Source organism: Elephas maximus, chromosome 25 (assembly GCF_024166365.1).
Source record: "Elephas maximus indicus isolate mEleMax1 chromosome 25, mEleMax1 primary haplotype, whole genome shotgun sequence".
In the NCBI taxonomy this organism is placed as follows: Eukaryota; Metazoa; Chordata; class Mammalia; order Proboscidea; family Elephantidae; genus Elephas; species Elephas maximus.
In genome coordinates this window covers 31,156,390-31,184,067 of record NC_064843.1, presented here as the reverse complement: position 1 = coordinate 31,184,067, position 27,678 = coordinate 31,156,390, and the positions used below count along the sequence as shown (strand labels likewise).

Sequence of the window (27,678 nt, the reverse complement as noted above, 5' to 3'; positions counted from 1 at the left end):
TACAATGCTCATGGGTTCCGTGGGATCTGAAACTAAGCAGCCACAGCGGAGATGGCTTAGCTTCTCTCTCCTCCGTGATGTCTGGGGCCTCATTTGGAAAAACTCAAAAGCTCAGGGCTAGAATCACCTGGAAGGTTCCTCTCTCATGTGTCTGCCTGGGCTGGATGACTTGAAGGCTGTGCTCAGCTGGCACTACTGACCAGAGCAAATTCCCATGGCCTCTGTGGCTTGGCTTCTCACACCCTAGTGACTGGGTTCCAAGAGGGTGCAACCAGAGAATGAGCATTCAAGAGACCAAGGCAGAAGACACATAGCCTTTTATGACCTTGCTTCTGAAGTTACACACTCTTACTTCTGCCACATTCTCCTGGTTACAAGCAAGTCATAAGCCTGCCCAGATTCACGGGGAGATTCACACTTCACTTCTGGATGAAGGTGTGGCAAGGTCACATACAGAAGAGCAAGCAGAATGGGAAATATCACCTGCCACAGTCCATTTTATAGACAAGGAAATGGAGGTCTAGAGAAATGGAGGAAGTTCCTTACTGGCAAAGTCGGCATGTGACCTAGGTCTTCTTAGACCAGTGCTGCTTGTACCCCTGGGGGTGATGTGGGGACGGGGTCAGGGAGGGCTTCTCTGGTGGTACACTGCAGAGGTGAGGGCGCCCACCCAGACTTGAACAGAGGGCCTGCACTCCGCTCCAGGGGCAGCACGGAAAGGGGAAAGCTGACCACTGACCACCTCACGTTTATTGTTTTTTTACTACCTCATTCCACAAGAGACCTTAGACAGTAAAAACAAGCAGATAAATGAAATAAACCCACATTAGAAAATAGAAAACATAAATACCCATCAGGGAAGTTCCAGAGCAGAGTAGGGGACAGAATGCAGATGTGCAAGTCATCAAGTCATGCAGTCATATACAATTACTATTTTCAAATGGCATGTTCGGTTCTGAGCTTCCTGGTGGCCAAAGAGAAAAGGGAAACTTGATTAGCTACATGGTTTTCAAGGAGACATTTAAGGAAAGCAACGCATATCTTACCATTATTCATGAGGGATGTTTTCCACTATGGGAAGCCCTCAATGATCACTTCTTCTCCCCAGATCTGTGAGAAAGTGGCCGAAGCTGTGTCCTCTAAGCTGCAACCTTATTTCAACACTCTGCCAGGTGAGGGCTGGGTGGGGGTCAAAGAGGGAGGGGATAGAAGGAGGAGGGGTCAGGGGAAGCAGGGCAGGTGTGATGGGTGTGATGGAGTCAGCAGTTTCCCATACAGGCCTGGAATCGAGTAGGGATGGGTAGAACAAGCTCTCTTCAAATGGCAGCTGGCATTGGATTCCTATTGGGCCAAGTCCTGTGGTAGGTCCAGAATCGAAATAGAAAACATGCCCCTCCCTTGCAGAGGCCAACACCCCAATACTGCTGGCTCTCTAAGGCCAAAGCCCCATGACTGGCCTGAGACCTGAAGCTGGTTACTTCTTGTCTCTGGGCTTCAGTTTCCACATCCTTAAAACTGGGACAACCTCCCTGCTCCCAAGTGCTTAGTAAACTGGGACGAGCTTGGGGGAGAGCTCCCCGTGGCTGCGTGCTCTCTATGTGCCAGGTACTCAGTGGAATGGTCTCCTTTTGGCCTTCCAACACTGCTGAGGTAGGCGTTGTTCTCCCCATTTTACACATGAGGAAACTGAGGCCCAGAGAAGATCCATGATTTGTGCAAGATCACAAAACCAGTAAAGGGCAGAAGCAAGATCCAAATCCAGGTTTTCTTACAGAAGAGCCTGGGCCCCACACTGCTACCTGGGCAGCCTCCCCACAGAGCCTGATGTACGTGGTGAATACATGCTCCCTGCCCACTTGAGATGCATGTTCTTCCTGCAGAGACCATCCCCAGGCTCTCCAGGAGCAGGGGCCCATCCTGTACATGCTCAATGCAGTTCTAGTGTCTAAAGTTTGGCCTTGCCAGGCAGGAAAATGATTTTGGTTTGAGTACCAGTCTTGTCACTTTAGCTGTGTCACCTTGGAAAACTTGTCGTTTCTGTGCCTCAGTTTCTTCCTTCTAATATGGGAAGGATGAGTCCCTGGGTGGCACAGTTAAGCACTCAGCTACTAACCGAAAGGATGGTGATTTAAACCCACCCAGAGGTGCCTCAGAAGAAAGGCCTGGCTATCTGCTTCTGAAAGGTCACGACCATTGAAAACCCTATGGAGCACAGTTCTACTCTGACACCCATAGGGTTGCCATGAGTCAGAGTCAATTGACAGCTACTGGTTTGGTTTTTCGGTTTGACGTGGAAAGGAAGCACTAAGGGAAAGACCTGGTATTTATTCAGTTCTCATTGGTTACTGCTGGGAAACAAGCAATTGAGACCTGAGTCAGGCTGGGCTCAACCTGGGATGTCACCACTGCTAACAATGATCCCTCCTGACCTTTGAGCTCCTGCCAGGTACAGGGTGTTTGGCATATACCTTCTCATTTAATCCTCCCAGTGTCTATGAGGTTGCTAGTATTACCCCATTCTACAGATGACAGAGATGCTCAGAGAAGTAAAGGGACTTGTTCAAGGTCACGTAGCTGGTGAGGGGCTGAGTTCGATCAAGTCCAGGTTTGTCTGTCTGTTCCCTCGACCCTGTGCTCATCTCAGGACTGTTGGAAGAAGAGAATGAGATGATATCTGCAAATATGCGGTGTAGCATCATTTTCCTTTAAGGAGAACTCAGGGAGGGCTCCCTGGAGGAGCTGGGAATGGAGCTGGCAATGCAGTTTCTGGTCCAACATCCAACCCCAGGGATGTTGCCACGGAGAGCCAGCTCACGATCTATCTTCTTTCTTTTTAGTGAGTTCCAACATAGATGCTGTGGCTGCGATCGATTACTCGATGGTGGCACCTCCGATTGCCACAGCTGACAGCTTGGACTTACAGGCGAAGGTGAGGCTTATACCACTAATTACGTACCTTCATACCTTTACTTCAGACTCTCCCAGGCTCCCCAGCATCCTTGGAAACAAATCTAACAGTGGTTTCCACCCATCCCCCTCACCTCGTCTCTGCCCTGACCTACACCCTACTTCCAGCCTCTCCCCATTCCTGTCATACTGGCCTCCTTGCCATTCTTTAGCCCAGGATGCTTGCTCCCTCTACCCGGGTGCTCTCCTCAGATATCCTGCACAGCCCTCGCTTGCTTCCTTCAAGTCTTTGCTTAAATGTCACCTCCCCAGAGAGGTCTTTCCTGACCACTCTCACTGAAATAGTTCCCTCCTCTTTCCCCATGCTCTCCTTTCTTTTCCTCAGTAGCACTTACTACTAATGTGCACGCACGCGTGCACACACACACACACTCACACACACACAGACACGTGCACGCCCGCAGAGTCTCAAACCTATCTCCCTCACTAGAATGAGAGAGAAGTGGCTGTGATTGCTTTGCTCACTACTGTGTCCATACAGTAGTATGTGCAGTACCTAGAACTATGTTTGGCACATAGCAGATATTCAGCAAATTTTTGTTGGCTGCAGGGAAGGAGGGAGGAAGTATGGGTGGGTGGACGGATGGACAGACGGACAGACGGACGGACGGATGGGTGGGTGGACGGGTGGGTGGATGGACGGGTGGATGGACAGGTGGGTGGTTGGGTGGAGGGAGGGAGAAAGGGAAGGAGGGAAGAAGAAAGGATGGGAAGGAAGAAGGGAGGAAGGGAGGGGGATGATGGATGGGCGGAGGAATGGAGGGTGGATGGAGGTGGATGAATAGATGGATGGATGGATGGATGGAGGGTGGATAAAGGGAAAGAGGGAAGGAATAAGGAAGGGAGACAGAGAAGGAAAGAGGGAGAAAGGGAAGGAGGGATGGTGGATGGATGAAGGAAGGAAGAATGGAATGTGGATGGATGGAAGAAGGGATAGTGTTTCATCTCGTACCACTCTCCCCCTTACTCTCCACCCCACAACCAGACACACTGGCCTTGCACTTCCTCAAGCATAGCGTGCTTGTTCCTACCTCAGGGCCTTTGTCCTTATTGTTCCCTCTACCTGGAACTCTGTTCCCTCCTAATGCCCACCCTACCCCACTGCCTTCTTCTTATACTCCAGATGGTCTCTGCTCAGATGTCACTCCCAGAGCGACCTTCCCCACCACCCCAGCTAGAGTAGGTCCCCAGTCCTTGGAATTCATTCCACGACTGGCGATTTGCTTGCTTGTTTACCGTTTACTTGTTTGCTCATGGTCTCCCAACTAGAGGGGGAGCTCCCAGGGAGCAGGGACCAAGTTGGCTTAGTTCATGGTTGTAGTCTCCGCCCATGTAATCAAATAAATGAATTCAAAACCAAAACACATTAGATGTAAAAAAGAAAAGAAAACATAGAAACTCCAGAAAAGAAGAGAAATAAATAAATAGGAAAGAAAGTAGGGAGGGAAGAAAGGTAAGAAAACATTAACCACACCTTACATCCCAGAGAGAAGCACTATCAACACACAAGTAGATTCCCCTTACACACCCACAAAATACACACAGAAATGTGGAAACAAATACCTTCACCCAGTGAGTTATAGTATATGTACTGTTTTACAACTTAAAATGTAATGTGAGTATCTTTCCCACCTGTCCATGAAACGCTCTCTTGCAGCCGTTTTACCGCTGTCAGTCTTTTGGTGAGTGGTGAACAGTGTCCCCTCCTGGGACATTTAGGCTCTTTTCATTTTTTTCCAAACGGAACTAGAGCTGCAGTTAACATCAGTGTAGCTGTATCTCTGTCCATTCTTGAACAGAATTGCTGGGCCAAACAATGTGCTTAAAAAAAAAAAAATCTAAGTGGTATCACAAAGTAAAAGACTGAAACAACACATCATAATTATCCTTGGCAAAATAGGAAGGTCCCATTTGCCCCTTCTCCCTACCTCCTGGGCTCCTGTCCAGAGGCAAGCATGGGCTGTATTAGCGTTCTAGTCCCTTGGTTTTAAGCATTCACAAACACATACATGAAAACCCATCTAGATGTTACTGATAACACTGTGTACGTGAATAAATATACACTGTTCTTCCACCTGCTTTTCTTACCTAATAATATTGACTGGAGATGGTTCTTGGTTGGTCCATACCAGCCACCAGTTGCCAATTCCAACTCATGTCAACCCTGTAAGTCTATCTTTTAAGAGTATGATATTCTATAATATCGGATGTCATCTTCTTTGATTTTAAATGATGAGTTGATTCAAAGATGCAGAGAATATTACACGCTCCGATGTAGTCACCACCCAGATTTAACAAATGTTACCATCTTGTTATATTTGCTTCTGTTTTTGGTTTTCAAATAAAACATCATATAAGTACCTTATGCCCCCTTGGACACCCCTGTCTAAGACCTGCCCCCCACCCCTGGTAACCACAGTGATGACAATGACGTGTGTCCTTCTTGCGCGTCTTTACTACATATCTATGTATGTCAGTAATTCTTACATAGTATCATTTTATGGGTCTTTAAATTTTACATAAATGGTATCGTACCATATGTATCTATCTACAATTTGCTTTTTTTTGACTCAACAATTTTGTAGCTAAACAAATGATCACCTCTTGCAGCATGTTGCTAAATTGCTCTTTGGAAACATATAAATTTACATCTCCCCAGCAGCGTATGAACACTTTCACCAAAAACTGGATCGCATCGTTTTAAAACACACACCCTCAAGATGGTTTACCTCTCTCTTTTAAAAATATTCTAATTCGATAGATGAAAAAGCAAAACAGAATTTCTTTGTCCTTCTAATAGGGTGTCTGAGGCTGAGCCAATGGAGTGGTTAAGAATTTCTGGGTGCCTGGGTTCAATTCCTGGCTTTGCCATTTACCAGCTGTGTGACCTTGGAAAAGTCACTTAGCCTCTCTGTGCCTGTAAAATGAGCCTAATTACACCTACCTCACAGGGTTGGCTGAAAGATGCTTAGAAACTAGCACGTAGGAGGCATTTGTTGCTTTAGGTGATATTGTTGTTAGATTCCGGCCATTGCTTTTTCCGCTGTGAATGAATTGTTGGTTCCTCACCCCATTTTTTTCCTGGGATGGGCATGCAGAATTATTACCCTTGAAAGGTTCTCAGGCTCACTCTGTTACTTCCACCCCAGGGAGAATTTTTCAGTCGGACCAACCGCATCCCATCGCCCATTTCCCCATCAGTGGCAGCGTTTCCCACTGAACACGACCGCATGGTGTACCTGGGTATCTCGGATTACTTCTTCAACACTGCTGGGCTTGTGTACCAAGCAGCTGGGGTCCTGAAGCTGATGCTCACAGATGAGAAGGTGAGGCCGGGCTGGGGTTGGGGGTGGGAGGAGCGCTGGACTCAGAGTCCGGCAGACCTCCTGGACTCGAGAACTTCTTCTTACTGGGGGTGATGACAATGATGAGCCAACCAGCCCTGAGTTCGAATACTGGCCCACCACTCTCCTGCTGGGTGACGCAACCTCGTGAGGCCTCAGTTTTCTTGTCTGTAAGATGCCAGTAACAGCATCTTCCTCAAAAGGATGTAATGAGGATTAAATGCGATATTAGTGCGTGAGAAGCCCTCGGCACACACGTAGCATGCAGGAAATACCCACCAAATCACAAAAGCAATGGCTAACGTTGACTGAATACCTGTCCTACGCCAGGCTCTATAATCATACCACCATTGTCATCCTCCTCTATTGTCTCTGTCACATAGTAATGGTCGAGTCCCACTCTAAGCCTCAGTTTACCCGTCTGTAAAATGAGGAAACAGCCATCCTTTCCAGACTGTAGGTACAGCCTGATTCCAACATGGTCACAAACCTCATGGGTTCATCCTAGGGGGCTCCTGGAAGAGATGCCAGGTCCTCCATCCCTGCAGGGTGCCCAAGGAAGGCTGAGCACCCCACATCCCCTGTAGAAGTAAACACAGACCACCCAAATGAGAACAAACAGGGGCTATTTATTCAGAGCAAGGGAGTCAGCACCCTCACTTGTTTGACAGAGATTCAAAGGCAGGCAGGGAGAGGGGAAGCTTTACAGTGAGAGAGAGGAAGCTTCAGGTGTGCTCTGATTGGAGGCTGTTGGCCTGGGGAGCTGGAGGTGGGATAACTAGAAGTGGGCATCTTATGTGATTGGTTCGAGGAGCATATTTGGCTTTCTCAGGGACAAAAAGTAGAGAAGCTGGCAGCTACTGAGCAGGGCCTGACCATTCTGGGCTGGTTGTAGCAGTGGTTGTGGGTCAGAGTTCTGTTGTCATCTGTGGTCTGGCCATTGTCCTTTTGTGTATTCAGTCTTTCACCACCCATGCAGAATCTGCCGGGGGGAGGGGCACCTATAACAATCCCCCAAGATCCTTTTTTCTTTTCTTCCTACAGATTTCAAAGGAATCCAGATTCCGATTGACAACCAAATTGTTTGAAACCCTCATACCTCAGGTAAGAAAGGGCCTGGGGGTGCTGAGGTGGGCTGGGCTCTGCTGAGCTACCTGATGAGCCTTCCCCAACCCCAGATCTAGAGCAGCCCACCCTGAGAGGGTGGCAATAGCTTCATGCAGCCTCTCGCCCATACAGAGACAGGTTCCAAGCACCCAGCTGGCCAGGTGTGAGTATAGACCCTGGGGGCTCATCCATCCAAAAAATATTTGTTGCATGCCCGTCATGTGCTCGAGCCCCTGTGCTGGGCACCCAACAGAACAGACCAGGTCTCTGCCCTCCTGGAGCTCACAGCCCAGCAGAAAGAAAGAAATATTATTCACATACAGAAAACAATAAAAAAGAACAGCAGACTGTGACCGTGAAACCAACAGTTTGATAAGGTCGCTTTAGGCCTCTCTGGTGGTGGCACCTCCAGAAATTTCTGTATAGGAGACATTGAGGGAGGTGGTTGGTAGCGGGGCTGGGGGAATTGCCTTCAAGCCTAATTTGCGTAACAATCACATTATTTTTCACTCTGGCTGGGAGTTTACCTGGTGGAGAGTTGGAGGCTAGCAGATATGGCCGGATCACCAAAAGGCCTTCCTCAGTTCCCCTTTTTAAAGCCACTACTGCTTTCTGAGCAGTGACAGTTGAGCTTAGACCCGAAGAGCCAAACTTGGGAGGAATGTGGGGACAAGCACTCAGGGAGAGGGAACAGAGTGCAAAGGGTCTTCAACAGGAAGAGAGCTTGTCTTGTTTAAGGAAGAGAAAGGAGTTGCATGTGGCGGGCAAATGGGAGAGGCATGGGGTGAGGTTGGCAGGGCGCCAGGTGCCAGGTTGACAGCCATTCGCATTTTTAGTCTAGGAACAATGGTAAGACATTGGAGGTGTCTATGCAGGGGCAGGACCTGATAGGATTTGGAAACACTTAATAAAAACTACCTCTGTTTTTGGTTGTCCTCGCTGGGGGCTGCAGGTGACCAGGAGGTTCCCGAACATGAAGGTGCAGTTCCTCCTGTCCCTCTCCTCCCCACCACACCTCACCGTGGACCCCAGTGGCCTCACCCTCGTCCCTGAACTCGAGGCCCAGACCTTTGTCGTCTTCCCCAACTCTTCTCTGGCCCCCCTCTTCCTGCTTGGCTTGGTAAGCTCTTCCCAGATATGGGCAGATGAGGTGAGCCCCATTCCCAGGCAGCCAGGGAGCCCAGGGTAACACTGAGAACACCATCCTTAGAGTCAGAAAGCCCAGGTGTGAATCCTGCCCAGATTCAGGCCTGAGCTACCGTATTATTCAACTGCCCCTGGCTCCCACAGGCATTCATTCTTTCAGTCTTCATTTGTGTACTTGTTTACTTGTTCATTCAATTATTCACCCACTCAATTTTTCATTCATTCACTCGATTTTTAAACTGTTCATTATTCACTCCATCATTGACTTGAAATATTTTCTATTTCCAATCCATATATGCATTTATTTGTTCACTCATATCTTTGATCATTCAATCATTCATTAGATCATTCATTCATTTATTCATTCATGTATATCTTTGATCATTCATTCTTTTGTGTATTTGTTCATGCATTTATCCATTTATTCATTCAACTATTAATTCATTCAATTATTCCGACTTGGAATATGCTACACTGTTTCTGGTTCAGACATGAATTTATTATTCAGTTATTCACTTATCCATTCACTTACACCTTTGTTCAATCAATCATTCGTTTTTGTATTTGTTCATTTATTCATCCATTCATCCAGGCATATCTTTGTTCATTCATTCATTCATATATTTGTCTAGCCTTTTATTTATTCAAGTTTCATTCCACTGTGGATCTGTACCTTCATTCATTTGCTCATTTCATCATCCCACAAACACTTGGGAGCACCCCCAATGACCAATAGGGGTGTGGTCCAGCCCTTCTTTCCCACCACGAGGTATCGCCTTTCCGCGTGATGCATGCAGGCCTGAGTCTGGGACCGAGACCCATTATCCCCACTTTGCAGATAAAATGGGTCCTGTGGGAGTTACTGGCCCAAGATCATGCAGACAATGAGCAGCAACACTGAGGAGGGAACCTCTGTTTTCTGACTCAATAAACACTTGTTGAATGAATAAATGAATGAAAAGATTGGGGCTGACCTCAGTCCATCTCAAAGATCCCCTCCAGGAAGTGACCAGAGAACTCTAAAATGATCCTGGGAACAGGGAGGAGAAAACCGTAGTTGGCTAACAGTCCAGGACTTGTCAGCAACATCAAAGCAAGAGGACTCCTTGCGCCATGGGTTCTGTGGGTCTCGCCCAGCAGTGTGGGCTGCTCTGCTGAGCCTGTGTGATGCGGGCCTTGTGGACAGGGGCGCACAGAAGTTTGGAAGCCTTGAGAGCTCCTGGCTCCTGGGTAAGCAATTTCACCTTCTGGGTTGTTGCTCTGCAGAGCATGAAGATTTCCGTGGCGGCTGGTGCCAGTTCCGACAGGCTGACTGGAGAGCTAATGATGAACAGGTAAGTGAGCCTGTGGAGGAGGGGCTGCCCTGCTGTTCTTGGTGCCCACGTGATAGCAAAAGCCCTACAGTGTGCCACGCTCTGTGCCATTGTGCTCCTGCTCACCCATCACATTGAAGCCTCAAACGATGCCAGATAGGCACAATTATCCCCATTTTGCAAATAGTGAAACTGATGCTGAGATGAAGTGACTTGCACAAAGTCACATGTCACATGGTGGCCAACCATATCAGTTTGCCCGGAAGTGTCTCAGTTTTTGCACTGGAGTCCTGCATCCTGGGGAATCTTCCAGTCGCAGGCAAACTCTCCTGGCTGGAAAGTGACGGAGTGATGACCCCACTTCACACTGACCACCGCAGCTCCCAGCTGCTCCACGTTCCTGGCCTTCCTTGCCACTTGGAAACCCTCCTTCAACTTCTTCACATCCCATCCTTGGGACTTAGTCATCCTGCACCTACTGGAAGAGTTTGGAACCCAAGTGATGCGGGTCTGAATCCTGGCAGTGGAGGCTGTGGTGGGGAGTGTGGGCTCGGGTGTGAGGCGGCTCTGCACCTGAGCCCAGCTCACCTCAGCAAGCACCAAATCTGCCCAGCTTTAGTTTCCCTGACAGTCACATGATTGCTCTTTATCAACAGCATCATCATGAGGACTAAGTGAGGTGTGGATATGCGTGCAGTGTTTAGAGCACTTCTGGGGGTGTGATAAATGCTCAGTAAGCAAGAGGGAAAGAGAAAGAGAGATGAACAGAAAAAGGAAAATAAGGAAGTGGAGGGAGAGACATAGAGAAAGAGAGACAGACAAATGGAGAGACACAGAAAGAGACAAAAAGAGGGAAGGAGGAAGAGAAGGAGGGAAGAAATAGGAAAAGAGACAGAGAGGGAGAGAGTAATAGAGAGAGACAGGTGGAGAGACACAGGAAGACAGAGAGACATACAGGGAGGGAGGACCCCCCCCAACTGTTACCCTGAGGAAATCTTTAAACCTTGAAACAAAACTATCCCCTGAAGTCATCTTTGAACCAAGTAATTGTTTAGCCTAATTAGAAAAGAATATCTACATCAAGCATTATACTCTTTAAGAATTATCTTTATGGATCAAATTGATGACAGCAACTCAAAAGGATAGATGAGAAGCTTAGGGGGTAGTGAGATTGTGTTAGAGATGGTGAAATAGTTGGGAAAAAGTTGTTGAGAAAGGTGGCACAACTTGAAGAATGTAACTGATGTCACTGAGTTGTACACGTAGAAATTGTTGTAGTGGTATATGTTTTATTATGGGTATTTTCACATACACAAATTAAATTAAAAAGGGAGGAAGGGAGGGAGAGGGGGACAGAGAGGAGACTCACAAAGATACAGAGAGAGGCCGACACTCAGAGAGTAGATGTGATGACCCTGACATCTAGACCTGGGTGTCTGGCTCTTCGCCATGGCCACACTGTTTAAATTGCACCTTGACCCACGTTCCTGCTGTTTCTGGCGCAGCGCTGTCCTTCTTCACCTTGAGATCAGCTCCTGAGGTTTACATGCTGCTCATTTCTCCTGGAAACATGTGGTTTTAATTTTCCTTGAAACACCTGTGGGCCTCTCAAGTGGAGAAGCCAGAGAGGATACAGCTGGGTGTTGGCTGAGGCCCAAAACCAAAACGAAGCCTGTTGCCACTGAGTCGACTCTGATTCATAGCAACCCTATAGGACAGAGTACAACCGCCCCATAGAGTTTCCAAAGAGCATCTGGTGGATTTGAACTGCCGACCTTTTGGTTAGCAGCTGTAGTACTTAACCACTGCACCACCAGGGTTTTCAGGCTGAGGACAGACATACTGAAATGTGCAAGGGTGGGTGGGGGTTGAGAATCCAGAGGGCAGGGGTCCTAAGGCTCCCAACTCTTGGTGAACCAGAGCAAATCTTCAAGCTTTGTCAGACACTAAAGGCAAGGACTTTGGCATCAGGGAAACCTGTGTTTGAAATCCTGCTTTGCTAGTCATTAGCTGTGTGACCGTGGGCAGGTGGCTTGATCTCTCTGTCAGTTGCCTCATCTGTAAAATGGGAATGTGATGGCTTTTGCTTCTTGGGGCACTGCAGGAATTCAATGGCATAAAGCACCCAGCATAAAGAATGATAGGGGTTCAATAAACAGCCACATATTTCACCCTTGCTCTTGGAACTCTATAAAATGTCATAAAAATTGTAAAGGGGAGAGAATTTATTGGCTCAGGTAACTGAGACGCCCAAAGATTTTAGGCAAGGGTGGATCCAGGTGCTCAAATGATGTCACTGGGAATCTGACTCTCTTCATCTCTTGGCTCTGCTATCCTCTGTACTGGCTTCATTGCCTGGCAGGCTGTCACCAAGTGGTGGCAAAATGGCCACCAGCAGCTTTCTAATTTTCCTGGAGAAAAGAGAATACCTCATTCCAGTGGAAGTACTGGGGTCAACTCTTATTGGGCCAGCATGGGTCACAGGTCTATCCTTAACACAATCACTGTGGCAAGGGAGGTGAACTATGCCCTTTTTCCAGGTCTAGAGCTCAGAGTGGGATAAGCAGCACTCAAACAATGTGGCTCAAGAGTGGGAAATAGGTGGCTCCCTCAAAGGAAAAGTCAGGAAGCTATGAACAGAGGAAGGGGGCAGGCATACTATGCCGAAAAACCAGCTGTTGTCCACCGGAACAGGCCCATTCTCCCGCCTGGTCCTGCAGCCAGCAACTGGGATCTTGTACAGGTCAGGACAATGGTGGTCTCAATCTCCCCCTCCCTTTCCCACAGCCTGCGCTTGGAACTGAAGCACTCAGATGTTGGCTTCTTCTCGGTGAGTCTGAGGCTCTTGGTGGTTCCTTCCTTCCTTGACCTTGGGGGGGACTGTCTTGTGGGCCACTCCAAGCTCCTGGCATAATTTTAGCAGGCCACTGATTAATTTGAATATAATTCGCATGTGAATAATGGTAGGAGTTGCTTTGGGGGCAGAGAGAACTGTGCTGGAATCTATGCTGTACGCATTTTGTGTGTGGCACTGGGCAAGTTGCTTCCCCTCTCTGAACTTCAGACTTTCCCCATAAATCAGAGATATCCCTTCCACCTGAGTTAATGTGGTGAAGTTTACATAAGATTAAATGTGCATGATCCAGGGCAAAAAATCTGTGTTAACAAATGTTTGTGGAATGAACAAGTTAATTACTTTATTGAGCACCTATTAAGTGCCAAGCACTGTTCCAAGGGATATGGATAACTAAGACAGGGAATCAACCTCTTCTCTGAGCCTTACATGGTGGTGGAAGACAAACAGAAATAAAGATCATTTCAGTCATGACCAATGCTATGAAGAAACAAAATAGGGGTGAGAGAGCAAGTGATGGGAAGAGTTGAGAGTTAGATGGTGTGATTAATAAAGGCCTTTCTAAGGAGGTGATATTCGAGCTAAGTCCTGAAGGATGAGAAGGAACCAGCAGGTGAAGATCATTTTCAGTCAGAAGGAAAATAGCAGGGTCAAAGACCCTGTGGAAGAAATGAACTTGGCATGTTTGAGGAGCAGAAGGGAAGCTAGTGTGCCCAGAGCAGAGCAAGGAAGGGGTGGAGAAGGGGATGCAGCCAGAGAGGCTGGCATGGGCCTTCTGGACCAGGGGATGGGAGGGCAGGTTGTGTTTCAAGGGCAGTGAGAAGCCAGGGAACTGTTTCATGCAGGGCTCAAGACGGTCAGATAGACATCTTTATAACAGGGCCCTCTGGCTGCTGTAGGGGGAATGAAATATAGGGGACAAGAGTCAGACCAGGGAGACCAGTGGGGACCAGGTGAGAGATGATGCGGGAAGAAGGAGAAAGATGGGGATAATAGAGACATATTTTGAAACAGAACTAGGCAGAACTTGGTGAGGGATTTGATGTGTGTGGTGAGGGGAAAGGGAAACAAGAATGACTCCTAGGTTTTCAACTTGGGCAGTTGAGTAGGAGCCCCTGGGTGGTCCAAACGGTTAAGCATTCGGCTGCTAACCTAAAGGATGGAAGTTTGAGTCCACTCAAATGTGCCTTGGAAGACAGACCTGGTGATCTACTTCCAAAAAAATCAGCTGCTGAAAACCCTGTGGAGTTCAGTTCTACTCTGACACACATGGGGTCACCATGAGTTGGAATTGACTCAAAGGCAAATGGGGGGAAAAAAAGAGCTGAGTGAAGAATGGAACCTTTACTGAGATGAGGAAGTGGCAGGTGGGAAGGACAGCGGCGGGGACCACCCAGTCCGGGTAGATGATTCCACTGCTGACCATCAGTAAACAGACTCCCCTGCTGCCCTCACCTGGGGCACTGGTAGTTAGTTGAGTGGCCCATAGAGGCAGCAGCTCAAATGCCCATCAACACCCACCACTCAGAGCACCTGCCCTTGTGACATAGGTTAGGAGCCTGTGCACTGATTCTGCCCTTGGCATCTTAATACTCATGGGCCGACCCTACTACTGGGCCTCTTGTTGAACCGTCTACTGCTCTGAAAAGCATTTCCTTAGATCACTGAGATGCTCCACAAGTCCCCCACCAAGTGAGTGCCTTGTAAGCCACCAGCTCCAAAGCCAGACCATCCCAAAGCCCCTCCAAGTCTGATGAAAATCCAGCCAGTCGTTTCCACCTGATAACATTGCAAAAAATAGAAAGACCCAAAGCAACCTCATTTTATTTCCACGGATTTATTGTTGCCAAGGCTCTCGAGGTAGCTGGACTAAGTAGGTAACTAACTTCTGCTTCTGCAGAAAATAAAAAATGTTAATTCCCAGGATTCATGGCAAGAAGGGCACCACATTTGATGAACCCAGGGAAGTATAGCCCAGGGAAGGAAACTCAATTGTTCCTGAAACAAAAACATGCATATTTACAAGTTGTAAATATCACACCTACCAGCAATCATCTTGAGGGTTTTACTTTATTTTTTTATTATTGTCCAAGCAGAATAAAAACCATCTGTATTTTTACCACTTAGTTAATATATTAAAGTATATCCTTCCTGACCACTTGCTATGCATAAAAAAAAGTCGATAATTATAATTCTATAATAGTATCACCTAATATAATAGTATTTCCTGACACCAAAGTGCCACCGCTTCCCCCAAGCTATTCCCCTAGAGTTGAACATGTATGTTGCTCTTTGGAGGAGGGCAGGGATTTGTTGCTTTTGATTTATAATTTTGATTAAATGTATTACTTTGATAAGCACCTTTGCATCTCAATTTTTACCCACACCCTAGATCATTTCCTTGTTTATCCTTAGGTAAGTTTTCCTTAGAGATATGTTTGCTGGCCCACAAGGCATACACATTTTTTTTTCTAAGTTTTATTGTGGTAAAATATACACATATAACAAAACTTGTCATTTTAACCACGTTTATGTGTACAGCTCAGTGACACTAATGACATTCACCATGTTGTTCAACCATCACCATTTTTTATTTCCAAACTTTTTTTATCACCCCAAATAGAAACTCGGTACCCCTTAAGCAAGAACCCACCATTTCTCCCTTCCCTCTCGCCCGCAGCCCCTAACCCATTGCTATGGAGTTGATTCAGACACATAGCAACCCTACAGGACAGAGTTGAACTGCCCCGTAGGGTTTCAAAGGCTGTGATCTTTATGGAAGCAGAATGCCAAGTCTTTCACCTGCAAAGTGGCTGGTGAATTTGAGCCGCTGACCTTTTGAGTAGCGGCTGAACACTTTAACCACAAGCCACCAGGGCTCCATCCTCAGCCCCTGGTAACCACTAATCTATTTTCTGTCTTGCATTTGCCTATCCTAGATATTTCATATAAGCAAGATCATATAACACTTGTCTGTTTGTGCCTGGCTTACTTCAGCCAGCATAATGTTTTCAAGTTTCATCCATGTAGTGGCATTGATCAGAACTTCATCTTTCTTTATAGCTGAATAACATTCCATTGTATGGATGTCCCACTTTGTGTCTACCCATTCATCTGTTGTTGGACACTTGGGTTGTTTCCACCTTTTGGCTATTGTGAAAAAGGTTGCAATGAATATCGGTATACGAGTATCTGTTTGAGCCCCTGCTTCCAAGACTTTCATGTATATATGTAGGAGTGGAAGACACACACATTTTTAAGACTTTCGATTAAGTGTTGCCTAAAGGATTTCATTTTACTTGGATCCACAATCAACGCCCAAGGAAGCAGCAGTCAAGAAATCAAAAGATGTACCACATTGGGCAAATCTGCTACAAAAGATCTCTTTAAAGTGTTAAAAAGCAAAGATGTCACTTTGAGGACTAAGGTGCACCTGACCTAAGCCATAGTATTTTCAATTGTCTCATATCCATGTGAAAGCTGGAAAATGAATAAGGAAGAATGAAGAATTGATGCCTTTGAATTATGGCATTGGCAAAGAATATTGAATATACCATGGACTGCCAGAAGAACAAACAAATCTGTCTTGGAAAAAGTACAGCCAGAATGCTCCTTAGAAGCGAGGATGGCGAGAGTTCGTCTCACATACTTTAGATATGTTTTCAGAAGGCACCAGTCCCTGGTGAAGGATATTGTGCTTGGTAAAATAGAGGGTCGGCAAAAAAAGAGGAAGACCCTGGAAGAGATGGATTGATCCAGTGGCCACAACAATGGGCTCAAGCATGACAAAAGTTGTGAGGATGGCACAGGACCAGGCAGTGTTGCGTCTGTTGTACATAGGGTCAGTACGAATAGGAACTCTGGTGGCGCAGTAGTTAAGAGCTCGGCTGCTAACCAAAAGGTCAGCAGTTCAAATCCACCAGCCACTCCTTAGAAACCCTAGGTGACAGTTTTACTCTGTCCTCTAGGGTTGCTATGAGTCAGAATAGGCTCCATGGCCATGGGTTTGGTTTGTTTGTTTGGCTTGGTTTTAATAGCCTTTGCGGAAACTCTGGTGGCATAGTGGCTAAGTGCTGTGCCTGCTAACCAAGAGGTCAGCAGTTCAAACCCACCAGGTGCTCCTTGGAAACTCTATGGGACAGTTCTACTCTGTCCTATAGGGTCACTATGAGTCGGAATCGAATTGATGGCAATGGGTTTGTTTTTTTCTTTTTTAATTGCCCTTGCAAAGTTTGAACCAATTTGCCGTCTAGCTCACAGGGCTTGAGAGGATGCATTTTTCCACACAAAGGTTTTCAAGGTTAAATGCACTATGATGCCCTTCCTTACCTCTGCCTTGCACTTTACAGTTTAAAACTTGTGTCACATCTGGAGCCTTTAGAGCAAAAGCGATCCTTTCCATGACCTTGATCAGGGTGCAGCTTTCCCATCATCACTTGCCTCCATCTCTCAGTGGTTTTTCCTGCTGTGTGGGGAGAAGCTGCTGAGTGACATTGGGGACAGGGAGGGGAAGGTGGACAGAGGATTGCTGATCCCACATGCCCTGACACTGGTCCCATTTTCCTCTTGATTTTAGGTTGGATCCCTGCAGACCGTCATGAATTATCTGATACATTTTCTTGTGCTTCCCATTGTTAATGGTAAGGAGCTTTGGAGATACAATTAAGTTTTAGTCCTAGTGGAAGCAGGTGGAAATGGTGGGGAGACTAGCCTAAACCCCAAAAAACCACTGCCGTCGAGTCGATTCTGACTCATAGCGACCCTATAGGACAAAGTAGAACTGCCCCAAGCAGGTGGAAATGGTGGGGAAACTAGCCTACAGGCATCTAATACCTGGCCCCGGTTGTGGGTACTGGAGATGATTCCCTTACGTCAACTGGCATCTGACCCAGAAAGGGGACAGGAAAAGGGAAGCCACATGTGTCTAGTTTCTACTCTGTGCCCATCTGTTAACTCCTCTCATCCTTACAATAGCCCTGTGAGGATGGGGAATTATTGATACCTCTAATTGTCCTGGGAGCCAATAAAAGCTCAGAGTGGCCTACTCCAGGTCACAGAGCGAGTGAGAGGTGGAGCCTGGGTTTGATTCCAGCTCTGAAGCCAGAGCTTGTGGTCTTTTCCAACTCTGAGAGAAGGGCCAGGGAGTCTCCTGCTAACCTCTGCTAAGAGCTTATCATCACCAAGCTGGTAAGAGCTTCGGGCAGGCCTGCCCCTAACCTTTGCACAGCCAGGGACAAGAGTACAAGTAGAGTCCTACAAAACACGTGACAAGGCTATTTAGAAATTATAAATTAAGCCCAAACATTGTTATATGGAACATGATCTATCCTTCCACCTGGACAAATACAGCTTCATAATGACCTGGGAGACCAGGTTTGAATTTAGAATTCCTGGGCTCTCTGGAGTTCCACCTCAGAATGTGGTGGCATGAGAGGGGCTGACCCCTGGCCAAGATCCATCTCTGGCTTTGTCCTAACTTCAAAGGGCTTTGTGAGCACACAAGTGGATACCCCAAGCTCTGTCCATACCGCTGTCCACACTCCAGCTGCCCTTGACTGCCACTCAGCCCATGGACACCAGCAGCACACTCACTCTCAGGAGTGGGGAAGAGGCCCGCACAGGCCCTGGATAGATGTGGGCTTAAGACCAAGAGGGCTTAAGAATGCCAGGTCCCAGGTGCACAGGGTGTGGTGAATAGGAGGGAGGTGCGGCCTGCAGGGAAGCCTTCCTTTCAGGCGTGTAGGCCCATGCCAATCCCTATATGGAGCCAGGCTGTCACTTCCGGAAGGCTGCTGGCCCTGGTTCTTCCAGGTCCCCACCCTCTACTTTCTCCTCCCGGGTCCTCATCATTGGTGTCCATTGCAGAGAGGCTGAAGGAAGGCTTCCCTCTCCCACTGCCTGCCCACATCCAGCTTTCCAACGTGGTACTTCAGCCTCGCCAGGTAAGTCCCTCAAAGCCTCTTTTCACCAAATCTTCCCTAACAATTGCAACCTCTTGCCAAAACGCTTTCTCCATGCCGAGCCCTGTATCACGTGCTTTCTACCCGTACAACCCTCTTGGGATGTGGTTAGCAAACAGAGAAGAAAGACTAAGGTTGAGAAACGTTAAATAGCTTGACTAAGGCCACACAGCTATTAAAAGAAGTTCCATTCAGAATCAGGCTCTCTGCTTTTCTCCATTGGCTGCATTGTTCCCACACTGCGCTTAGAACTGACTTGGTGGCCAGAGAGGCCCTTTAGAAGGTGGATGCATTTAAATATTTGACTAATAGATGTTGCATGCCACCCCTTAGCATCCAGTATCATTCTAAGCACTAAAAAAAAAGCACTATGCAGTATAAAATGTCAATATCGACAGATTTAGATATACTACCTCCTCTTGGCTTTCACCCAGCCTGAACTTGAAGCCACATTTAACACCATTTACCCCTTTCCTTGGGGGCAGTGGTGGTTCAGTGGTAGAATACTAACCTTCCGTGTAGGAGACCCAGGTTCGATTCCCAGCCAATGCGCCTCATGTGCAGCCATACCTGTCTGTCAGGGGAGGCTTGTGTGTTGCTATGATTCTGAACAAGTTTCAGAGGAACTTCCAGACTAAGACAGACTAGGAAGAAAGGCCTGAGAGTCTACTTCTGAAAATCAGCCAATAAAAATCCTATGGATCACAAAGGTCTGATCCACACTGATAATGGGGATGGCACAGGACCGAGCAGTGTTTCCTTCCATTGTGCATGGGGTCTCCAGGAGTTGGGGGTCAGCTCAATGGCAGCTAACTATAATAACAGTACCCCTTTCCTTGGAAGGCTTTCTTCTCTTAGTTTCAAAGACTCCTTCCTGATTTTCCACCCACCTCTCTCACTGGGCAGTTGCAGACTCCCTTGTGGGTTTCTCCTGCCCCTTACCAGCTGGAGTTCTCCAGGGCTCCTCTCTGGCCTCTTTATTTCCCCCACAATTAGCTTTCTGTGGTCACTCTCGTCAATTCCCTTAGGCTTAACAGCTATTTTTCTTCCACCCAGCCTCCTATTTCTTCTAAGCTCCTGACCTGCATCTGCCAGCTGCCTCAATGCCTCCCCTGCGAGGCTTCTTGGACTCAGCAGGTCCCAATGACGCTGGTATCTCTGCAACAAAACCATCACCTACTATTGGTGCCTTACCTCGGCCAATGGCTTTCTCAGCTGATCACCCTGTTGCCTTCCTGGGAAACCCCCACATTGCTAGAATTCCTCACTCTCCTACAACCCCAAAGTCCAGACAATCAAGCCCCAATTCTCTACACCAGGGAGCTGATAGATCTAGGAGGTTATAGAAAAATAGCTGAGAAAGCAGAGGAAACGTATCTTCCATGTTCACCAAATTTTACCAAGTTCATCTTTTAAAAAAACAAAACAAACTTGACCTCATGGCACAATTTAATTTCTTCATTTCTGAAAATTCCGAGTGAAGGACACGAAGGAACAAAGAGAAATGGTTTTGCAGCCTTGATTAGAACAAGTGTCCCCTTGACTTACCATGAGGCAGGGATGACAAATGAAGACTCTAGAACAGCCCAGGGGTCTCCACGTCAGAGAGGGAAATAGCTGCCAGGGAAGCTGCTGACAGATTCGCAGGCACTGGCAGCCATTGGTGTGCAGGCTTCAGCGGTGACACCCCGCCTGCTCCTACCTTTCTGTCAGCAGACAGGCCTCACTCGGCTCTCTGCTTCCCAATAGGCAGGCTCCCAAGGTTTCCATTTTGAAAGCCCAGCAGCCCCTACATTGACAAATAAGAGGTGCACTTCCAGCTGATGACAGTGTTCCCATCTCTCCCTAGGGTTTCCTGCTGTTCGGGGCAGATGTTCAGTACTACAGCTAAAGTTGCCAGGGATGCTGGAGGCTTTCAGCGCCTGTTCTGACAGGCCTGTGGGGCCCAGGCCATCTTTCTCCAGTCGTCCCTTTCTAGACCTTGACCAAGAGGCCCTTGCAAACTTCTCTGAACTCAGATTCAAGGATGATTTAAACACAGGGAACCTCATTCACTGGAAAAGTGTACTGCATATATTTTAGCTACCGTGAGCTTCTTTCAAGCTCTAAAGCCGTACAGACATTTCCTACAGCCACTGAATTTCAGTTGTAACCACAATATTTCTGTTTGTGCTTCCAAAAAAAAAAAACACTTTCTGGGGCTTTTCCCCTCCTGCGGAATTCTGAGTGCTAGTATTTTTTTCTTGTTTTGCGTCCATTCATTCATTTCCTCACTGGCTATTATCAGTATGGCCTACAGTGCAAATATATAGCACAGACACACAGATATAATCACCTCTTTTTTAGTTCTGTAATTAATCTCTTGAGCCTACATTCGCAGAAAGTCCCATTGCTACGTTTCAAGGACACCCCTCATTCTACACTAAGAGTACTTGCTTGGGTTTTACTTAGTCCAAATGGAATGAGTCTTGCTTCCAAATGTCACGCAGAGTTTGTAGAGTGGGTCAGTTCTCTGGGCTCTTGTTCCTATTACTGCCACATGGTGTCACTTTTGAACAGTAATTCCGCACAGCCCATTGTTCTCCTGTGTAGTCATCAATCCACTGGGACTGTAGGTCTTGTCACTACCACACACTGATGCTGTTCAACAGCTATCCTGCACAACCTATCTTCCTTGCCCCACACTTTGGCTCCATGCTTTCTGACCCAGCATTGTGCCCAAAGCAGAACTCAGCCAGGGGACAGAGGCCATTGGGCTTTCAGCCTCAGCCACGTTCTTGGCTCTTCTCCATGACTCTTCAGACCCTGACATGGAACCCACATCATCAGCTCAGAATTTTCTTGGACTCTTGGTGTGTTTTCTTGGGGTCTTTTGGTCTTTTCATACAATGGAACATCAGATGGGGCTATCTCAGGCCATGCTTCTTAGAAGTGGGGATAGCAAGACTTCAACTTACTTACTTTAGACACATCACTAGGAAAGACCAATCGCTAGAAAAGAACATCACATTTGGTAAAGTAGAGGGTCAGCAAAAACAAGGGAAACCCTCCATGAGATGGACTGACACGTTAGCCACAACAATGGACTCAAACATACTGACAATCATAAAGACAGCACAGAACCTGGCAACATTTCTTTATGTTATACATAAGGTCACCATGAGTCAGACCTGACTTGACAGCAACTAACAACAATAGCATTGGACTTCACATGGATCGAGGAGTCATGGAAGGCCTCTCTGAGCACTGACATTTGGGCTGAGACCAGAAGCATGAGCAATGACACACCTGAAGGGTTTGAAGCAGGGGATGAAGTATGGTATGACATGACCAGATTTTGTTTTGAAAATATTTCGTTGTGACTTCTGAGAGGATTGGACGGGGCAAGATGGAAGGGGACGGGCACAAACTGGGAATCTGTTGCTGTCATTCAGAGTTCAACAAGGGTGGTGATGGTAAAAATGGAATGAAGCCTTTGAAATGAGGAAAAGATGAGAAAAGATTTTTTTGTTTTAAGAAAAATGCACACACTTTTGTCAACATCACTGATTTTCTGTTAAATGGAAGTGGAGACCCCGGGGTCACACGGGAAGCCAGGGGCATTGATGGAGCCCCCACAGGAGTCAAGCACAGCACTCCCGTTGAATCCTCATTGAATCCTCATAGCACTCCCCATCTCCCAAAGTGGGGGTTGTTCACTCCTTTGATTGAATCACTTTCCCCTGATCACACAGCAGGCAGTGGCTGAGCTGAGATTTCCGCCTTGTCATCAGAGCCCGCGCTCTTTCCATTCTACCAGATGCCAAAAGCTTGGCTGTCTGGGGCTTGGCATATCCAGGACATGAGTCAAAAGCTAGACAATGAAAAAAAGAAGACAGAAGACGAATTGATGCATTTGAGTTATGGTGTTGGCAAAGAATATTGAATATGCCATGGACAGTCAGAAGAATGAATAAATCAGTCTTAGAAGAAATAAAACTGAAATACTCCTTAGAAGTGAGGATGGCAAAACTTCATCTGGCTTACTTTGGACAGGTCATTGTTCTTAGGTGCCATCGAGTCGGTTCTGACTCATAGTGACCCTATGTACAACAGAATGAAACATTGCCCAGTCCTGTGCCATCCTCAATCGTAGCTATATTTGAGCTCGTTGGTGCAGCCACTGTGTCAGTCCACCTCATTGATGATCTTCCACTCTTTTGTTGACCCTCTACTTTACCAAGCATGATGTCCTTCTCCAGGGACTGGTCCCTCCTGGTAACATGTTCAAAGTATGTGAGACAAAGTCTCACCATCCTTGCTTCTAAGGAGCATTCTGGTTGTACTCTTCCAAGACAGATTTGTTCATTCTTCTGGCAGTCCATGGTATATTCAACATTCTTCACCAATACCATAATTCGAAGGCATCAATTCTTCATTCTTCCTTATTCATTGTCCAGCTTTCACATGGTTATGAGACAATTGAAAACACCATGGCTTAGGTCAGGTGCACTTTAGTCCTCAAAGTAACATCTTTGCTTTTTTAACACTTTAAAGAGGTCTTTTGCAGCAGATTTGCCCAATGCAATACATCGTTTGATTTCTTGATTGCTGCCTCCATGGGTGTTGATTGTAGATCCAAGTAAAATGAAATCCTTGACAACCTCAAACTTTTCTCTGTTTATCATAACGATGTGAGGATTTTTGTTTTCTTTATGTTGAGGTGTAATCCATACTGAAGACTGTAGTCTTTGATCTTCATCAGTGTTTCAAGTCCGCTTGACTTTCAGCAAGCAAGGTTGTATCATCTACATATCGAAGGTTATTAATGCATCTTCTTCCAATCCTGATGCTGTGTTCTTCTCCACATAGTCCAGCTTCTCAGATTATTTGATCAGCATACAGATTGAATAAGGATGGGGAAAGGATACAACCCTGATGCATGCCATTTCTGATTTTAAACCATGCAGTAGTCCCCTTGTTCTGTTCAAACCGTTGCCTCTTGGTCTACGTACAGGTTCCGCATAAGCATAATTAAGTGCTCTGGGATTCCCATTCTTTGCAATGTTATCCATAATTTGTTATGATCCACACAGTTGAATAATGCCTTTGCATGGACAATAAAAGCCAGGTCCTTAGGAAGGACCAATCCTTAGAAAAGGACATGACGTTTGGTAAAGTAGAGGGTCGGGGAAAACAAGGGAAACCCTCAATGAGATGGATTGAAACAATCGCCACAGCAACAGGCTCAAACATGCCAACAATCACGAAGACGGCACAGGACCAGGCAATATTCTGCCCTGTTATATATAAGGTCACCGCGAGTCAGAGCCAACTCAACAGCAACTAAAAACAACATATTCAAGACAGGATGGCTGTGTGCAGTTATGTAAGTTGTGCACTGTGAAAAGGCACCAAGCAGAAGGAATAAAATCCTTTTTTCTAATTTGTCCACCAAGAGGGTGAGCCTTTTTCTGATTTACACAAAGGCTAGCAGAGGCCCTGAATAGAAACAGGAAAGAAGCCAAGGAAGCTGGAGGGAAGATGGCAGGGGGAGCACAGCAGGGGATGAGGTCAAGGGGCCTCAAAGGCTATTGAGGACTCTGGCTTTTGTTCCAAAAGATCATTGAAACCTGTGGAGAGCTTTGAGGAGGTGAATGACACAATCCCATTCACAGTTTTAAAAGTCGCCTCTGGCAGCGTTGATAAGTATGGGGCATAGTGCTGCCTTCTCCCACTCTCGCTTCCTCTCCCATCATCCACTTTGGAGGTAGTTGGTCCCCTCCAACACCCACCCTCTTTTTTCCAGAACAGGCAACCCTGTCCCAATCTTTAGAGAAAAATGGACAGTGAAACATGAGCAGTGAAAATGGCGATTATTTCTTGACCCTAAAGACTAGCCAGTGAAGCACTCCGTGTCCCGGGAATCTCTCTTTAACGGTGGAGAAATAAGCAGTAGTTTGGGAGCTGTGGTTTGAGGAGTACTCCCCAGTGCTCTCCAAACTATCTGCCAAATTGCCTACAAAACCACTATTTGAGCAGCTTCTGCCTTCAGGCTAGTATTGCCTGCTCCAAATGACTGCTCCTGTATAGAGGGTTTCTTTTTGGTGTGTTAAATATGTTCTAAAATTAGATTGTGGTGATGGTTGCACAGCTCTATGAGTGTACTAAAAACCACTGAACTCCTTAAATGAGTGAATTAAAAAAAAAATTGCTTTCTCTAGGCTGCCTAAAACCTCACCATTAGAGCAGCTTCCTTTCTGGGTTAAGCATTGCCTTCTTCTGGGTTCCTTTTTGGAAATGCTGACTGTAGCCTTAGAAAACACCTAGGCTTTGTAAACATACTTGTTAAATATGAGGGAGTGGGGACCTATGGGGGGAGAAAGGAAAATGGTTCACAGGGAGACAGCCTTGTTCACCATTCGGTCACCTACCATCAGTGGCCATGAGTGGAATTGCTGCCCTGCCTTGGGCCAACCTCTACACGGTTATCTCATTTAATCCTTATGACAACCTCCAAAGGTGGACAGCATGGTCCTATTTTCCAGATGAGGAGCCCGAGGCTTAGAGAGGTTATGTGGCCTTCCCAAGGTTGCTAAGCCCAGTGGTCAGAGCTTGGGCTATGGAATAACCTGGCCCTGGTTTCAAACATCAACCCAGGCCCTTATGGGCTGCATGATTTTCCAAATGTCAGTTAACCTCTCTGGTCTGCTATTTCTTCCTCTGCAAAGTAGAGAAAAACCATGGCCACCTCATTGGAGTGAGGTTTTTGGGAGGAATCAGTGGCACAGTTGATGAGCTCATGGCACAGTGGTTCAGAGTGTGAGCTATTTAAACACTGAAGTTTAAACCCCTGCTGTGCTATTTACAAGCTGTGTGACCTTGGGCCATCTACTTAACTTTCTGGGCCTCAGTTTCCTCAAGTGCAAAGTGGGAATGCTAATAGTGCCTGACATCCCCATGTGGCACAAAGGGTTAAGTGCTCGACTACTAGCCAAAAGGTTGGAGGTTTGAACTCATCCAGAGGGACCTCGGAAGACAGGCCTGGCCATCTGCTTCTGAAAGGCCACAGCCTTGGAAACCCTGTGGGGCGGTTCTGCTCCGCACACAGGGGTCACCATGAGTCAGAATCAACTCAAAGACAACTGACAACAACCTCATGGTACCGTTATGAGAATCAAAATGTGTGAAATCTGTGGTTTGGGACCTGACAAGTAGGAATCCATGGAAGTTAGCTCTAAATAGTAATAAACCCAGTTCTTCTTACTATTCCGTAAAGACTATATCCGGCTCACCACAGCTGTATTCCAGTGCCTAGTGTGGAGTAGGTACTCAAATATTTATTGGAAAAAAGGACCTAAGATTTGAACCCACGTTTGCATGACCCAGGGTGGTGCATTTCTGCATGCCTGGAAGGGCCTGACTGAAAAATCAGAACCCCCAGCTGGCCAGCCTTCTGGGTTTATCCTCTCTGGTTTAGTGATGGATTCACTGTGTGACCTGGGCCAGTCCCTCTCCCTTTCTTGGTCTAAGTTTCCCCATCTGTAAAAACAAAGGCCCTTCTGGAATTATAGGAAAGGAATTCAATAATAGGAGGTCTGACAAATATTAAAGAATCTCTTCTTGTTGAGAAATTTTCATGTTAATAGAAACCCTTCGGAGCTAACAAAGCCATCAAGACCCAGTGAAATGAGGCTCCTGATGAGATTTTAGATGCTGCCAATTACAGAGGTAATGAGCGGGTGGAGGGTGGTACGGGAGGGCCCTCAAGTCCCTCAGATTTCACTGTGGCCCCTGGGGTAAGGGGTTGTCTATCCACATGGCCAGCCCCACTCCAGGGGTCTCCTACCATCCCAAGTAGATGACACACAATACTCAAACCACACTGGGTCTTCACTGACATTACTCGTGTGCATGTGTGAGAGAGTTAGTGTGTGTATGGACAGATCTGGAGGTAATGGGGCTGAGGGTCGGGGAGAACTGCCATAAATGTCAACTCCTTAACTCCAAAGTAGCCTACAGAAACCCAGAACCACGGGCCTTCATAACAAATCGTTCTCTTCCAACAAGAGCCGATGCTCTCAGGAGTGGGCGCCATCAGAGAAGGCTGCATTAAGAGTAAGCATTAACGGTTGTAGAATTGTTGAGCATGGTGGGAAGATGGAGACCATTCCTTGTTCTAGAAGTTAGATGCCCGCTCGGCAGCATCAGCATCACCTGTGAGCTAGGTAGATATGCTGGATCTCAGGCCCCACTCTGGCCTGCTGAATTAGAGCCTGCATTTAAACAAGATCCCTGGGTGATTTGCATACACATCACAGTTTGAGAAATGCTGTCTAGTCCAATGCCCTCATCTGTATTGGAGAGAAAATGAGGAGCAGAGAGGGGTGTGGATTGCCCAACGTCACACAGCTGCCAGGGGTGCAGCCTAGACTTGCTTGCTCCCTGCCCTTCACATTTTATTCTCTTGTGTTTCCCTCTTCCTGGACTGCTCTTCTCTCTCTCCTCAGCAAAACCTTCATTTGACCTTGAAGATCCAGCTGGGATGTCACCTTTTCTATGAAGTCTTGGTATCCTCCCTGCCCCCGAGACTTCCTTGGTGCCATAGCATGGATTGCAGTGTATTTTTAGCTCCGTCTTTAGCAGTCTACTGTCCCTTCCATAAAACCTTGCACAGGCTTTGGGAAAGAATTCAAAGCTTTCTGCAAGAGGATGGCATTTGCTCCAAAAGACCGATAATCACAGGAGAAATGTTACTGATTGTGTCAATCAGAGTCCAGGCAGGAAACCAGAGTCCAACTCAGGTTGTTCTTAGGATTTGAGTTAAGAGGCTGTTTATAGAGGTGCCGCAGGCTTAAGGAGACCAACAAAGGATGTTGAGGTGCCCAGGGATTAGCTTCAAGTGGCAAAGAAAGGAGAATATCAGAGCCCACTGAGAGCTGTAGCCATGGGGTTGTCAGGAACAACACAGCCGCGACCAGAAACACAATGACCCAAAGCAAGGAAGA

At 46.8% G+C, this 27,678-nt stretch overlaps 1 protein-coding gene across 1 annotated transcript in view; it reads left to right on the top strand.

Moving 5' to 3' along the window:
* The window catches only part of BPI (bactericidal permeability increasing protein), a 49,556-nt gene extending 28,653 nt beyond the window's left edge, over nt 1-20,903 (top strand). Inside the window, exons 6-15 of the mRNA XM_049869077.1 lie at nt 1,109-1,172; nt 2,838-2,929; nt 6,117-6,293; nt 7,356-7,415; nt 8,371-8,538; nt 9,831-9,898; nt 12,665-12,707; nt 17,308-17,371; nt 18,597-18,673; nt 20,541-20,903. Coding sequence (XP_049725034.1) covers nt 1,109-1,172; nt 2,838-2,929; nt 6,117-6,293; nt 7,356-7,415; nt 8,371-8,538; nt 9,831-9,898; nt 12,665-12,707; nt 17,308-17,371; nt 18,597-18,673; nt 20,541-20,582 — 855 coding nt within the window. The 3' untranslated portion in view covers nt 20,583-20,903. The remainder of the gene's footprint in view (nt 1-1,108; nt 1,173-2,837; nt 2,930-6,116; nt 6,294-7,355; nt 7,416-8,370; nt 8,539-9,830; nt 9,899-12,664; nt 12,708-17,307; nt 17,372-18,596; nt 18,674-20,540) is intronic.
* Nucleotides 20,904-27,678: the final 6,775 nt, after the last annotated feature.